This window comes from Cricetulus griseus, chromosome 4 (assembly GCF_003668045.3).
Source record: "Cricetulus griseus strain 17A/GY chromosome 4, alternate assembly CriGri-PICRH-1.0, whole genome shotgun sequence".
NCBI lineage: Eukaryota > Metazoa > Chordata > Mammalia > Rodentia > Cricetidae > Cricetulus > Cricetulus griseus.
In genome coordinates, this window is record NC_048597.1 from 223,764,913 (window position 1) to 223,781,273 (window position 16,361).

A 16,361-nucleotide genomic window follows, 5' to 3' on the forward strand; every position below is an offset into this window, starting at 1 on the left:
CTCAGAGCAGTGTTAGAGAGGCCATGTCATGAGGTTTACCAGTCTTGGATTTGGGAGGCAATGATTTGACACTAAATAAGGGGCTACACATGTCCAGACACATATTAAAATGAAGAGAGAAGACACAATGTCTTGAACAAGTGTGACCATGACCCTAACTCCACTGCAGAAACACTGGGCATCACTTAGGTTGACCTCTAAGGACACAGCTGGGCAACAAAGGTCCTGGAGACACAGGTGACTGTCCCTTACAAAGGCTACTGATGTTCCCCCCACACCTGGGTCTTCCTCTCGTAGCAGTTTTGAGGTACAAGAGGACTGGAAGAGATGAGCTAAGGGGAACCTCAGAACTGTGGAAACAGCCACCACACGCACTTCTCAGAAGAAACAGACAATGGAAGGAAATGCTTGGCTAACAGGCCATACACAAAAGGAAACCATATCTGGGCATTTTTCTTTGGTAGAGACTCAGAGCCCAGAGACTATTTAGAAAAACAATAAAGACAGAGAAAATGGGGTTTACTTACCCATTCTGTAGGGCGGCTGTGGGATCATAGGTCAGAGCCATACCAGCCTGCATGGGGGGGGGGATAGAAAAAAAATTCTCAACATTTTTATTATAGTGCCAAAACATTCATATTTCTTTTTTGAAAATGCTAGGCCATGTGGCTAATGGAGAGGCAGTCTTAGTCTGTTTTTTAGTATAAGGCTACCTCCAAAAAACAAAATGCTACGTTTCTATCTATAGTTGGCAGTAGTTTCAAAAGGGCAAATAAACTTCATTGTGGCCACTCTACAGCCTTCTTTGTCTCTCCCTCCATCAAGACTTTGACCCTTAACTCCCTGAAGTAGGCAGAAGCAATCTTTGCTCTGTTCCATCCATGAATACTCCGAAGCTTGTTGAGGTCAATGGCTGGCTCAAATTCACAAACGTATTGTTAGCACTGGGCTAAGGGCTACTGGCTACTGGCTGCTATAAAAGCAAAGGCAGGCACAATCCTGAGACTGTTCATGAATCTGCAATTCTGTCTTCCATAGGGAAGTTTACCAAGTACCCCAAGCTATTGGGAGGCACTTGGGGGTACATCCTGTATAATGGACACCAAAATCTCCCCACTTACCCTGCTACATGGAAATCAGAGGCAACGTGCCTATGGGCTACTAATCAATTACATGGTATAGCACTCTGCCCTGATAACTGTAAGTAGGGACCCTCCCATCTGGCTCAGAACCTTGTCATGCAGCTGTCTAATTATGTCATTATAGCATCCCTTAGTCCAAAAGACAGTCCATCTCAGTGTCTCTCTTGAACTCTGAAACCTGAGCCCTTGCATCCACACCTTTTGACATGGAATCCCTGCAGCTCTTCAGTTACAAGATTGACTTGGGGCTCCAATGAAGTCTGGGTACCATCTCTCCTGGGGTGGGAGAGCCTTCTTTCCCAGGGAGGGAGAGAGCCTGTCTCTGTGCTGTGTAGACACACAAACTTGGTATAGACAGACAGCCTTGGGTATTCCAGGAACCTCTGTATGGCTACCACTTGTAAATAGAAACAAAATGTGGAGAGGAAATTAAATAGTTCAGGTTACCTTTAGGGTGATATGTCTGTTTTTTTTAAAAATTACTAACTGAATCCTATCAGTATGAATTTTCTCTCTTTGATGGCCTGCCATAATTATAAAATTCATAACCACTGGGGGAACTGGGTATATATAGGAACTCCCGAAAAATTTTTATAACTTCCTATGAATTCATAATTTCTTGAAAATAAAGAGATAGGAAATGTAAGTGAATGAGCATCCAGGATTCTGAAAGCAGAAGAAGAAAAACATTAAAAAATTATAGAAACAAAAGAGCCTTGTGTTTGAGTTTTTCCCTTTTTCACAGGATTTAAGCCAGTTTCACCATCAGATTCTTTGGATTGTTAACACATAACCGAAAGGCACAGTGTCGTGTTACACGGGCTTTGACATACAGTGCTGCCTGCTGCCTCCAAGCTGGCATTTCTCATATAATTTCTGCAAATGATCCATTTCATGTTGCTATTTAGATGGGAGTGAGGAACTACAGCATGACACCGTGGATGATCAGAAGGAGCATGATGGGAGAGAGTTCATAATCTGGCATGAAGTTTGCAAAACAGTTGAGATGTCTGTTACAAATCAGCAGAGATGCCCGGGGGATCTCCACAGCGGAAGTTTCCCAAGCACCCTAAGCTATAGGCAGCAGGGGAAGGCATCCTATATGATGGGCACACATTGAAGCATTAATTAAAGGGACAAACAATTTCCCTTACCCCGCTACATGGCAGTTAGAAGAATACACCTGGAACAGTGAGTTGCTGGGCAGGAGTGACGGGTGAGGGAGGGGTCAGAATCCAGTGAAGCTGCCCCCACCTACTCCAGAATCTTTCCTAGAATAGTTCTGCCTGTGAGGACGTCCATAGAAGAGACGGTCTTTGGAACAGGGTGGGTAACAATGTCAGGCAAGGGATTTTGTTTTTAACCGAAGTGTTGGCTGGGTGTCACAGCGCAGAGAAAGTACTTGTCTGCACCTGGGGCTCACCTTGAGCGTGACGGATTGCCGAGTTAGGATGCTAATATGCTCTTAATGCAGACTCTGCATTCAATTTCCCTTTGTCTCTTCCCACAAAGATGGGGAAGAAATTGATTTTGCTGCTCTGTCTAGCCCCTTTAGACAAAGCCAGAGGCATGAAATCACCATTGTGTAATCACCAAATATGATGGCATGTTGACAAACTCCAGAGTCACAGGGGAAAAAAATAACGTAAAATATCGTGGAACAAAATGAAATGGTCATAAAAAAGTGATGTTTAGTCCTGCTGTCTCTTTTCAAAGGGGGCTTCTTATGTTCACAAGAGTCCTCCATGTTTCCATTTCACATGATTTGTGTATTAGTGGCACAAATAACTTATTTTAAACAAAATTGGGTACTTATATCTCTTTTTAACAACAGCTAAGCATTGCTTTAGTATTTCAGCTACAATAAGACATGTCTAGGACTCCAAGGTACAAAAATCTATGAGTGATAAATATTTTAGGAAAGAACAAACTCTTTATTGGATAGCGGATTATTGCTGTCTGAGTTTTGTTAAGATGTTCAAGCTGGCCCAAAACTTGTGATCCTCCTGCCTCAGGCATACACCACCAGGCAAGAAGTGAAAGTAACTTTATTTTTATTAAATTGGGAGATTTATTGAAATAGGCCAGAAGATGGACTTAGGAGCTGGATATTGGCTATTCATAGCTAAGTGATTTGATGGGGTTATATCAACAGGTGACAATTATAGAGCGTGCATTGAATCACATTAGGAGCAGGCATTTCTGCTTCAGAGTGAACCACTGGACAGAAACACTCATTCTTGTCTGAGAAGAGAGACCCTGTGACACATAGGTGGCTAGCAGAACTGTTTCCTTCCTCTTTCCCAGGTTTAACTTGACACAGTGTGTCCCTTGCACTGTGCAGAAAGTAATCCTGAGAATTTCTTGGCTGCTGTGACTGGATTTAAACTTTGGAAATGTATCCCACATACACCACTTTAGAAAATCCCAAATTGTAGGTTAGATAAATGCATGTTCAAGAACTTAGGGAGCAAATCAGAGACTTCAAGGGAATTCTGGATTTGCACCTCACTTAAACTTAGGTTTTCAAATGAACCCTAAGTGCATCCTTTGGAGCTCTGATTTTATTAGCAAAACTTTCCTTTGAGAAATCTGAGGTAGACTATGTTCAGCTGACTTTGTAAAGTCCTGGGCTGCTAGCAGACCTGGGGAAACAAAGAGCACCCCTGTGGACATCTTTCAGCATGGTACAGGAGTCAGTACCCTGCCTGAGCTGAGTTGTGGTTTTGGCTCTGAAGGACTGAGAGGAAGAGGGAATCCAGCGAGCCCTTCTCCTGGTGGAGGTCCTTCTGCTAAGCATCACCTGGACTCCTCCAAGAGGACTGTCAGGAATTGGGAGAAAGCATTATTGCAGATTTATCGCTTTCAAAATAGCAAAGGCAGCCAGAGAGCCAAGAGAAGTGAGTTCTTTATGACTGACTGGATCAAACCAAGAAGAGCCATAAAGCTGTTGTTTTGGTGTGATGTCATTCCCAAATTTCTGCTTCTTGGCTTCTTCTATAAACGTTCCTGCCAGAAGATGTTGGCCTTATATAGCAACATGGAAGGACAAGATAAAACAGATGCCAAGAGATCGCAGGTTGGAAAGCTGAGAATGTCTAAGCTGAGAATGTCTGAGCTTGGTTGTTAATAAGAAACAGGAAAAAAGGGTGCTCTTTCTTCTTAGACATATCTACATACATACACACTTAAAATATAATCATATATATTACATAATATATATTAACTTTATGTGTACAAGTGTTTTACCTGTCCCATGGATATAAGTGTATCCTGTACAGGCAGTGAACACAAAGGTCAAAAGACACATCATATCCTCTGGAACTGGAGTTGCCAATGTGGCCGTGGATCAAACCCAGGTACTCTGCAAGAGGACTTGTGCTCCTAGCCAGTGCTCTTGGCCTGCCAGACCATCTCTCCAGTTCCTGTTCTGTATTGCTTTAGACTATGATTTAAAATGACCCTGTCTTCCCTAAAGTTGCATTTTTGGCAGGAATTTAGTCACAACAATGAGCAAAGTAGCCAACACAGGGAGTTTGTTTTTAATCGACATCTAAAGGTTTGAATTTTACACATTCTAAGACAAGGTTTGTTTTCCTCACATCTTAATATCTGTGAAATTAGGATTCCCCTAATAATTGCTGGCATTTCATAGTTTGTCAAGTCACTTTTCTCTCTTTCTAGTGGTATTTAAAATAATACAATAGTTCATCTTTAACCAATGATGTTTGGCAGTCATTGATGTAGCAAATGAACCATCAAAACTACTGTGACACAGTGTCCAAGCATGGAAAATATAAAATTCAGAGGATGTGACTGGTGAGCAGCCTAGGATGCTAACAAAGAGAAGGTGTCTGGGAGACTGAGCTGGATCCTTCTAGGTTCCAGATTTAGTTTGATGCTGCCTGGAGCTTGGAAGCTACAGATGCTAAGCCATTAATGGGAGTGACCACAAGGCCTGTGACAAGCTAGGGTTGCCAGGGCATGCCAGTAATTCCAAAACTATCCCAGTTGATTGGTGCTGCACTCAGCTATCATGCCAGTAATTCCAAAACTATCTCAGCTGATTGGTGCTGCACTCAGCTATCATGGCCTCCTTGTTAGATTCAGTCAGGGAACATGTAGACCAGTCTTCAGCCTTTCTTCCTGGAGAGGTGTGCTGTAATATTCCTTGTCTCAAGTCACTTCTAGGCTGGGCACACCTAACCCTTCTCCAAGAACATAAGACTTTCCCCACTTTTTCCCTTGACAATACGGGTTAGGCAGAGAACTGGACACATAAATTATATTTGATGCAAAATTACCATATCATGGGGACTTAAAATTCTTAATTGCTATCTTGAGTCATCACAGCTCAACACTGGGCTCAGAGCTTCAGGAAGGGTGCTTGATCAAGTAAAAACATGTTAGTGCCAAGAAGCCAAGTTATTGAGTTCTTTTTTTTTTTTTTTCTTTTAATCAGAAGGGATACCCCTTCAGCCTGCTCCCTGAATCTCAGATGCAGCATATACAGTAGATAAAGCCACATCCGGAGGGCCAGCTAGCAGACCCAACTCACCAAAGCAGGCGTGTGAGCTCACAGCTAGCTGCTGCTTCCCAGGTCACACAGGCAAAGACTTGCCTTCAGTTCAAGGTTTAGAAGACTCCTGGCAGAACCTGGCAGGATCAGGAGACAGATCTTAATTCTTTTCTACTTGAACAGTGTGTGTCAAACACTTTGTGACAGACATGAAGGAGTTAGTGGTAAATGATTTAAATAACGTCTCTATGTCTGTAAAAAACGGTTTAAGATATCCCAAGTCTAATCAGTATTACTAAGGTTTCCAGAAAATTCTTTAACATGTGATTTCATTGGAATCATGATCCAGTTTCTCGTGGAAGTGTGTTTGTTTCTAGTGGTTCATAAGGATAGCACTTCAACACTTCAGGGCAGCGTCCTTTCTAAAATGTAAGTTTTTTCATGTTGAGTGAGAAGGATGCTGACAAGGGGCTGAGCAAAGCTTCAGGACCACAGCACTATCCTGAGCACATCTAGCCGATGGCTGGGAGATGCTCTGTGTTGAGCTGTGTCTGGTGTTCTTCACTGATGACAGTGCCTCAAAGAAGAAACCACAGGGTCACACTGGTAGTCATTAGTGATAGCCAAATGTTTCCAAGAACCTCAAAAAAACAAAAAAAACAAAAAACAAACAAACAAAAACCATTCTGTCCCTAAGTATAAGTAAGCCTCTTTCTCTTTAGGTTTCATGTGGCTTGTTGGTGACAGGCTTGCCTTTCCACCTAGATAGTTCTGTGTGCTGTTGAAAATCAGTATTTTCCATATCATTGTGGTTTGAATTGTTTTCCAGTGGGGTGAATCAGTAGCTTTCTCCTTATATGTAGTTGAGAATGAATTCACTGTTAAAGATTTTTTTAAGGTGTGTTAATAATGGCATTGGGTCACAAGTTTAGTGGTCTTTAACTCTGAACTAACTGGTCACTCTGAGACTCACAACATTAGTGGAACAAAATTAAAGCTGTGTTCATGCTCCTTGAACTTGTTGAGTAAGAGTGCAAATCTGTCATTGTCTTTAAACCCATGGCCACTAGCAATTAACTTTAAAATAGTCTTCAAATAAGGGCAATGCTGACACATTGTACCATAATTTGGTGTTTATAGGGACAATATGTGCTAAGTTAATGGGAGGGGAAAACATTAACCAACATACTAGTTTATGCTCAACAGCAAAGTCACAAGGATGAAGTGGATTCTTGACATTCGCCAGTTATGCGTTTTAAAACATTATAAACACTGAGCTAGCTGAAGATTCAATAGGTGCTCCTAAGAGCAGAAATGCCGGGTCAGATTCTTCTAGTATTTGGTCAAGAGATTTTCATTTATAATAGTACTTGGACTCTTGCTTTATATTTGAGCTAAAGACAGGCAGTGTTTTTGTTGTTGTTGTTATTTTTAATGCTTTTTTTATTCATGTGTATGTATGTATGTCTACATGTCAGTGAGTATGTGTACATGAATTTTATGGAGGCCAGAAGAGGTGTCAGATGAGCTGGGTTTACAGGAAGTTGTGAACCACCTAACATGGGTCCTGGGAACCACTCTCAAGTCCTCTGCAAGAATAGCAAACACCATCTCTTAAGCCCTAAGGTAGTGTTATTGTTGTTACTCATTTTTTGAGGTAGGCTCTCACTTAGTTCAGACTGGTCTTGAACTTGCTATATAGCCAAAGATTGTTGGGGGGGGGCACTTTGATGGTTAGATGTTGCAGTCTATCATGGCCTGGCAGCTTGCTCCAAAGCTCAGTAACATGAGGGACTCCCTCCCTAGTCAGACTTCCTGTTCTCTACCTGCCCTTATCTGGAGAATTTTCAAGGCCTAGAGTGCTGACCTTATCTAAAATCTGTCTCTAAGCTTGGCTGCCTTATTTATCTCTACTGTGACCCTTGGCACAGATTCCTGCTGGAAGCCTTCCCACTGCTACACATATGGTAACCAAGACTTGTACTAGGAGCTTTGCTATAGGACTGTGCTAACACAAATGAAGCCTTATGACAGGATGATGCAACCTCATGCAAATTAGGGATAAACCCCAGGCTTCCCAAACCTATGTATTTCCTATACTCTGGAAAACAGTTGAGCTGATTCACTGGAGCCATCTCCTGGAGGGCTGCCTCCTCCATATCCACAGCCATGTGAACCTTGTCTGCTCCCCACTTCAGCTCCCTCCCAGCTCACGACAAGCTGACATCCCGATGAAGAAGGAGGACCACAGAGGCTGTCTGTGAGCTACAGGATCCAAGTCATGTCACCAGGCTTGGAGGAAAGCACTTTTGCTTGCTGAGCCATCCCACCCAACCCAGAAGGACTTAGGATATTAATTTTACCTTCTCTTTATATGCAGAACAAGTCAGTTAATAATCCATCTCCTATCTCTTCTAAAATATGAGTTACACAATTTGTCATTTTTCAACAGTCCTCAGTCTTTTTCATGGTTTGTAGCAATGGTTTAGTTTTATTTTCCTTTCTTTCAACTTTTCCCTCTGAGTCCTCTTCCTCTCTGCCAGCCTGTGATTTTATGATTATATGACCTTCAAGGGAAAAGAATTGGCCAACACCCTTATAAACATCTAATATTTCAGTGTTAAGTAATGATTTGTGATTTGGAGTGCAATCTTACTAAAATCTTGTGTGATGTGGGGCAAACATAAAATACATTAATTTCTAGTTTTTGATATACTTTATATCAGAAGTAAAAAGTTTACAACAGCATTATATTGGCAATGGATTTTATTTCTATCATTTAAAAAAGTAAACAGTATTTTTACATGTATTTAAATAGAGAGAGAGAGAAAAACAGAGAGAGAGAGAGAAACACATATGTGCATACAACGAGTAGAAGTGGCTCTCGGTAGACCTGTGGCTATGTGATGTTAACACAAGCTACAACATAGCCACAGTCTACGATGCCTTAGCTATTCAGGCATTTGCCACTAAGCCATACTCTGGTCATCTGATCTCCTGTGCCGTCTCTAACAATGGACATGTACCACTAGCTGTCACAATCTCATGGGAAGAAGCATGCTGATGGACTCAGAGCATGCCGGGAGTTGTGTCTCATTTCAGAAGTCATGGTACTCAGGACTTAAACTCTAGAACCTTTCTGCTTAGCCTAAAAGTGGCAGGAAATTATGAAGAAGAGTACCAGAGAGGACGATACTCTTCAGTCTGTAACATTTGCAAGGGATTAGTATTCTACCCATCTCAGAGAAGGATGGAGGTTTCACAGAGTAGCCACACTCAAAGCTCAGGATGTTTGCAAACCCTGCTCCCCTGGGGGCCTCAACATGTGGGCAGGAGAGGCCTCCAAAGAACAGGACAACATGGGCCTTTCCAATTGTGAGAAACTCTTCAGTTTATAAAAAGGTGTGAATCAATGTCTCCGTGATGCACTCAAACAAATGGTTAATATTTAGGAACAATACAGCTGTGAACAATGATCTGAGCTGCTACTCTGGTTACTTTTATTACTGTTTTGGACTTGTTTTCTTACTTTGGTCTCAGTTTTATAGATCTGAACCTAATTATGGACAATCCTTTGACATTTTTTTTAATGCCACTCAGTTTGTATGGATTGTGTTCTATTTTTCTTTGACAGGGTCTCAAGTATCCCCAGCTGACCTTGAGTTCACTGTATATCTGAGAATAAATGTTCTTGCTGATTTTGCAGAGAACCTGGGTTTTGTTCCTAGGAGCTCACAATGACTCCAAGGGATCCTACCCCTTCTCAAAGTCTCTGTGGGTACCTGCATTGAACTCATGCATGTGTACATGTATACACACACACACACACACACACACACACACACACACACACACACAGAGAGAGAGAGAGAGAGAGAGAGAGAGAGAGAGAGAGTGCTCTTCAGTGCTAAGCTATCCCGAGACCAACTTTCAACCTGTAGCTGAGGATGGAGCCCAGTGTTTCATACATTTTAGGCAAGTGCTCCACCACTCCTCTGTCTCCCAAGCCCTGTTTTACACATTATTTTGAGGCAGGGTCTCACTTTGAAACTTTCCTTGGGCTCGGTGGCCATGTATGTATTTGCAGTAGCTTTGATGATGAGGCGGCTGTACCACAAGACCTGGCCTTCTTTTACAAGGACATATTTTATGCAGAGATGTACGATTGAGAAAGTATGAGAACAAGCATGGAAGATGCCATTAGAGTGGTTTCTTGCTATGAATAGGTACACTATGTACCTGCATCTTACACCGATGGGGGGAGCAAAGTGGCACCTACTGAGTGAATAAATAACAACAGAGGAAAGTAGTCACAAGGATGAGGCTGAAGTGGATCACAGAGATGTCAGGATTGCCTGTATTCACCTTTGTTCAAAACAGACACAAACCAGCCAAACGTCAATGCACAGCTCAAAGAGAAATATGAATCATTGGCAAATCTGAATATATGATGTAGCCTTGTGTGATTGGTATGGCCACTGACTGTCACTGAAATCTAAAAGGATACTTTTTTTCTCAGTCATAAATGGATTTAGAGTGAGTAATGACTCAGTGTCTTGGGACTGGGTGTTTGTCCTGGCCTTACATTCTAAAATAGTATGCAGATGGCTACACAGGCTATGTAGCCTTCCTCCACTTACTGCCAAGGAAGGGAAGTCTTGTTAATACTAGCTTTGAATAAACAGAGTCACAGAAATGTAGTACAGATGGCATTCTCAGCCATCACTGAAACCGACAACATAATACAGCGTTCCTGGTCATAACAAATTCCTTTGCTTAAATGATAATGATTAAATCAAATGACTAAACTTGTGTGAATGTGTGTGTGTCTGTGTCTGTGTGTGTGTGTGTGTGTGTGTATGTGTGTGAATGTGTGTGTGTGTGTATGTGTGTGTATGTATGTGTAATGCGTGTATGTGTGTTTATGTGTGAGAGTGTATATATGTGTGTGTGTGTATATATGTGTGTGTGTGTGTGTGTATGTGTGTGTGTGTGAGTGTGTATATGTGTGTGAATGTGTGTGTGTTATGAAGCTAAGCTTACTCATAAATATTCATTGCATTTATAGACCTATATCTTGGGCTAGTAAAAATGCATTAAACTTTAATATCTTCAAGCAAGGTTATCTGAAAAGTCATACAAATAGCTATCTACCTAAAAGATAAAAACCTACAATGCAGGCAAGCCTGTGTATAAATATACATATGTAGTTTAAATGTAATTTCTCATCTGGGCTGACAATGTTCCCTCTAGGGTCATAGACAACCTAACTAAAACCCCAACACCAGGCATGAGAAGCCTTCTTTTGAGTTGTGGGGCAGGCTGCCCAAGGGACTCAGCAACACTACAGGGTATTGTTATTGCCTTTAGTTGCCCCACCTCCTGGCTCCAGAAGTAGAAGGTAAGTCTCTGTTGCTGAAGACAGCATGTACTTCAGATATAGGGTCCAGAGGGCCCTGAGCTGAAGCCTACTTGCAAGTTTCCTTCCTGAGGACCAGCTATCCTGGTACTAGAAGGCGCCTTGCAGGCTTCCAAAGGAAGAGGCAACCAACAGTCCTACTTAGCTATGATTCCTATAAACCATGACGAAGATGGCAAGATAACCCAAAGTGTGCAGTAGTAGCATAGTAACCCACGGCTCTCTAACTGGACTTAAGACTGGCTCAACAAGAGGGAAACTATGCCTGGAGCTGGAAACCTAGCCCATTACCCAGAGCTAGTGAAGTCATTGACCTTGGAGAAGAACTTAAAACCACCATCACTTTACTAAACCAGTCAAATCCCTAACTACATTCTGAATAATTGTCCTTATACCCATTGATAAGTATAGTCCTCACCTCTCATCAAGGAAACCTCTCAGTTCGACAGACAGAGACCATTACAGAAAAATCACAGCCAATCAAAATGTAGAGTAGCGGAGCCCAGTCGCAACAGCTACATCCACAGAGCAACTCAAGCACTTATGGCTGAGGAGTCACAGTGGAAGAAGAGGGGCAGGAAGACTGTAAGAGCCAGAGGATAGGGAGTTTGCTCTGAGACTGTGTCACCTAGGAATGTCAGAAGCTACACCCATAAAGTCTTATCAAGGTGACTGCCTAAATCAGAGCACAACAAAGACAACAATAGACATGCTAATGAGGACAGGAGTGGCAGTGAGGGTCAGGGGGCAGTGGCCAACCCTATACAAATAACACAGGAAACTAAGGAATCCTCAGAGTGGGAGAGCACACCAATTGGTTATCCAGTACCAAATGGTCAGCCCTGAAAATACACAGAGCAGTGACGTTATACACACCGAGCAGGTTAGAGTTAGGGATATAATTAATGAATTATATCCCTATAATTAATTAATGAATTAATGAAACAATTAATGAAAAAAGAGGACATGAATTTGAAAGGGAGCAAGGAGGGGAATATGGGGGAGTTTGGAAGGAGGAAAGGGAAGAGGGAAATGATGTAATTATATTATAATCTCAAAAACAAAAGAAAAAACACATCCTAACAGCAAGCTTTACTGAAAAAACATATTCTTTAAGTGAGATAGTTTAGAAGTTCCAAACTTTAATATTCCTACATTGAATCAACCCAAAACTTAATTTGATTTTCCCTTCAGACTATTCCTGGAGTCTGAGAGTTGATTATTAACAATATTAATTCCATCAGCTCACTTTTGTATCCAAACTGTGAAGATCATTTTTCTAAGTATTTCCATAATAAGAAAAAATATCTTTAGAGCATCAACTAGAGGGAAAATGCTGTCTTTCTTTGTTGATTGCTTTTAAATTGACTCTGTCAGAGAATTGTAAATATGATAAAGACAAGGAATGTCACTTTATTGGTTTTCCTTTGTAATAAAATCTTGATTTTTTTTCACTAAACATCTGAGTTCATGCTTCAATTACTTCTTATATAGTTATCATGTCTCTCATTTGTGTCTGTGACCAAAATGTGATTTTTTTTGGAAGTCAATTCCAATAGGATCGTTACCAAGGGCATTTGCTGATTCTATTAACCTCAAGTTTGGGAATATCATATAAAACAATAGTGTTTTGAGTCAGTAAGAAATAATATTATTAAAAATGAATGCTATCTGCACTATTTAATGACAAAGTTAAGTGTAAATATCTAGTGAGAGAGTATTGTGTTTTTTAACTTAAATAAACATTTATTTATATTTAAAAATCCTTACACAAACCCCAAAGCCATTCACAAAAAAAAAAAAAAAAAAAACATAAAGAAATTTTAAAATCTGAGTGTCCCTCACAGAGTAGTGGAAACTTACCCATCTTTTTATTTGAGTCAATCATCTTTACAAAATAGCTGAATCCAGGCTGTAAATATGTGTATTTCACAAGTCTCTTTCTGTGTGTGTGCCCATGTGAGGTTGTGGTAGGAGGAGTTAGTATTTCAGTGTGTAATTACCTTCACTGAAGTTCTAGGTTGTTATCAAGCAGATTTTGATCTTGTCATCAATATCTTCTCTTTTTAGCCAGACATCCTTGCTAGTTGGGGTGGAGTTCAGAGACTAACATGGCCTCAGTAGTCACTAGAAGTGAATTCTCTGGGATGTGCTCTCATGTTCCTGACATCTTTTTGAACTAATGTGAAGCATTCCTGGTTCCAGACCATCTGTGGAGTTGCATCATTAAGATTAAGATGAGCAGTGTTCTCCTGGAAGTTAGCCATTAGAACACGGCCTCCACTTTGGGCAAAGCAAGTCCCGGGGACAGGGACATTACACAGCAAAGAGGGAGTACCCTTTAGCTGACAGTGACATAAAAACAGTTTGACATGAATATATCAGAAACACTGGCCCATTGGAACGCAAACATTAGAGCTGTGTCCAGGGAAACTCCTACTATGAGTGTCAACACTCAGTTTTCTCCTGCTTGTGGGAAGTGGTAGAGGATGCTCTTGGGCTGACCAGGAAGTGATTTTCACTAATAGAGAAGCAGCTGTGACCATTTACCAAGAAGTACGTTTCATTTCAATTAGTCAAGGAACACCGTAGTCCTTCTCAAGTGCAGGAGTTTGGATGTCAGCCTAGGGCCAGCTGTAAACTTCCCCAGTACTGTGGGTTATCTACATCCTTCTAGGACTTCAGAATGTGCTTTAGATGAATCAGATTTTCTCCATGTATTTAAGGCTAAGTAGTGTGAGTGTAGTAGCAGGTTGGATGTTGAAGCAGATTTACAAATCTAGCCGACTGCTACTGAGCTAAGCATTAACAAAGTTTGTGAAAGCATAAAATTTACATCAAGCTGGGTAGGTAGGTAGTGATGTGGGGTGATCTGGGAGGGGTTGGGGGAAATGAAAACATGCTTAAAATGTATGAAAAAATTTAAAAAAATTAAAATGACAAAAAGAAAGAACTGTAGATTAGTGAAAGGCCAAAGAGCCCCAATCCCTTAACCATTTAGCATTTGAGGCATCTCTTCAAGATCAGATAATAGCTTAAAATGCCCCCCTGTGTTTTTCATTTATGTAAAATCATGGCCACTAGCATACATTTACATTTGAAAGTCTTGCTTATACGTGTCCATTTCTGTATGCAAAGTTCCCAGTCTTACGGTTTTATAAATAAATGCATTTCACCAATGTGAGCTAATTAACTATCAAAATGTTGCCCCAAAGAAAAAAGGCTTTAAATAATGAAGTTTTAATTAGCCTATCATTTTCCATATTTAGCTTAACTCTAAAATGCTTGCAACATCAAGCAGAAATTCTTTTTGCTTTATCAGTTTTTCTTAACTTTCAAGAGCTGGGGGGCATGGGCATTTTTTCTCTATTGTTACCAGACCGGTAATTTTCCTTCATTCCAACAGATATTGAGGAACAGAAATCAACACAGAAAAATAATCTCATTTGCAGGGTCAAATTTCCTCCCCACTGTGTCTATGGTCTTCTTTGTAATTTATAGAAAACCATGATACAAAACCAGAAGATAGACATGAAGACTTAGTTGTGGGATTAAATGGTCTTTCCTATACTGGACTCAGGTTATCACCACTGTTTCTATTCTCTGTTATAGATACAAGGTTTTGAATTTTTTTGCTATTGTTTCCTTTTTCCAAGTCCATGCCTTAGGAAGATAGGATATGCATTTCATCTTTATGTATATGTGTGTGTGTTGCACACATGTATGTATTTTCATGTGTGAATGTACATATGTGTGCATACAGATGATGGAGGATGTCCTTCTGTATCCTGTGAATATATTTCTCTCATTGGTTGATGAATAATGCTGTTTCAGCCAATGGACAGGCAGGATGTAGCCAGGCTGGAAGTACAGGTGGGACAACCAGACTAGGAAAACTTAGGGAAGAGGAATGCAGAGAGTGAGTCACTAAGGAGACACCATATAACTACCAGGAAGGTAGGATGCTTGGGCACTCTCTGGTAAGATAAGGCCCTGTGGAGATACACAGATGAATAGTTATGGGTTAATAATAAAAGAGAGCTAGCCAATAAGAAGCCTGAGCCAATTTATAATTAGTATAAGCCTCTGTGTGTTTATTTGGGACTAAACAGCTGCGTGACCTAGCTGAACAGAAACTTCTGTCCACATGCAGAGGCTAGAGGAGGATTTCTGGTGAGTTCCTTGACAGTTTTCTTCTTTTATCTACTGAGGCAGGATCACATACTGGGGGCAGAACTTGATGCTTCTGTTACTCTGGCTAAGTCAGACCTCCCTTCACCCCCTCCCTCTACAGCATTGGGGTTCCAGCTGCCTGCTACACCCACCCAGTTTATATATGAGCCATCTCTCTACCTCTAGGTATTCCACCTTAAGCAGTCCCCATTTGTGGGTAGGGGATAGTAAGGGAAAGGGGGCATGGAGGGGGCACTGCACACATATACTTGTGTGAAAATATCCATATATAACACAGGGTTATGCATAATGAGTATACATAATACATTTTGTTGGTGGTGGTGTTTTTTTTTTTTTTTTTTTTTTTTTTTTTTTTTCCGAGACAGGGTTTCTCTGTGTAGCTTTTGGAGCCTATCCTGGCACTAGTTCTGGAGACCAGGCTGGCCTCGAACTCAGCAATCTGCCTGCCTCTACCTCCCAAGTGCTAGGATTAAAGGTTCGTGCCACCAACGCCTGGCTACATAATACATTTTTTAAGTCCACATTTATGAAAGAGAAAGAAGCCTAGTGATTATTGAATGCTGCATTTAAGTTCACAAGGACTCTGGGCCCAGAAGAACCCCCCTACCACAGGTCTACTCCTTCCAATGGGCACAGAACAGATGCCTTCAACTGTTACTTTGGGGTTCAAACTTGGCTTCCCAATCTAAAGTTTCAAATCATAAGCAATGTAGTCTGACAGCCAAAGGGAGGGGAGCCTTGGGAGAGGCATCTGTGCTTTAGAATGCCCCTCCTCTGCCAGGACACCAGCATGGGATCATCATTACAATGTCCCTCCCCCATTTTGTCCATTCCTTACCCTGAGGGACTGAGAGTAATGTTATGGGCTTGGTATGATAAATCTGGACATATGCTGCACCAGAATGAAATATTATAGACTAGTAGAAGCCAAAGTCAAAAGGCATCCAGTTTGGGTCAGACAATCATGAGCAAGAACTGTTCTGCTGTCCGCTCTTGTCTTCAGTCCCCTCTGGAAGGGCAATCACACCTGACTCTATTTTTGCTAGATTTGAGACAGGACGTAGCTCAAGTTCATGACCCTCCTCAT

General features: G+C 41.2%; 1 protein-coding gene across 9 annotated transcripts in view; it reads right to left on the reverse strand.

Moving 5' to 3' along the window:
• The window catches only part of Rbms3 (RNA binding motif single stranded interacting protein 3), a 680,800-nt gene that overhangs the window by 121,523 nt on the left and 542,916 nt on the right, over positions 1-16,361 (reverse strand). For all 9 annotated transcript variants that reach the window (XR_004769778.1, XM_027415326.2, XM_027415321.2 and 6 more), the window contains exon 8: positions 528-574. Coding sequence is in view for 8 of the 9 variants with exons in the window: in XM_027415326.2 (XP_027271127.1) it covers positions 528-574 (47 nt within the window). In the remaining variant the exon portion in view is untranslated. The remainder of the gene's footprint in view (positions 1-527; positions 575-16,361) is intronic.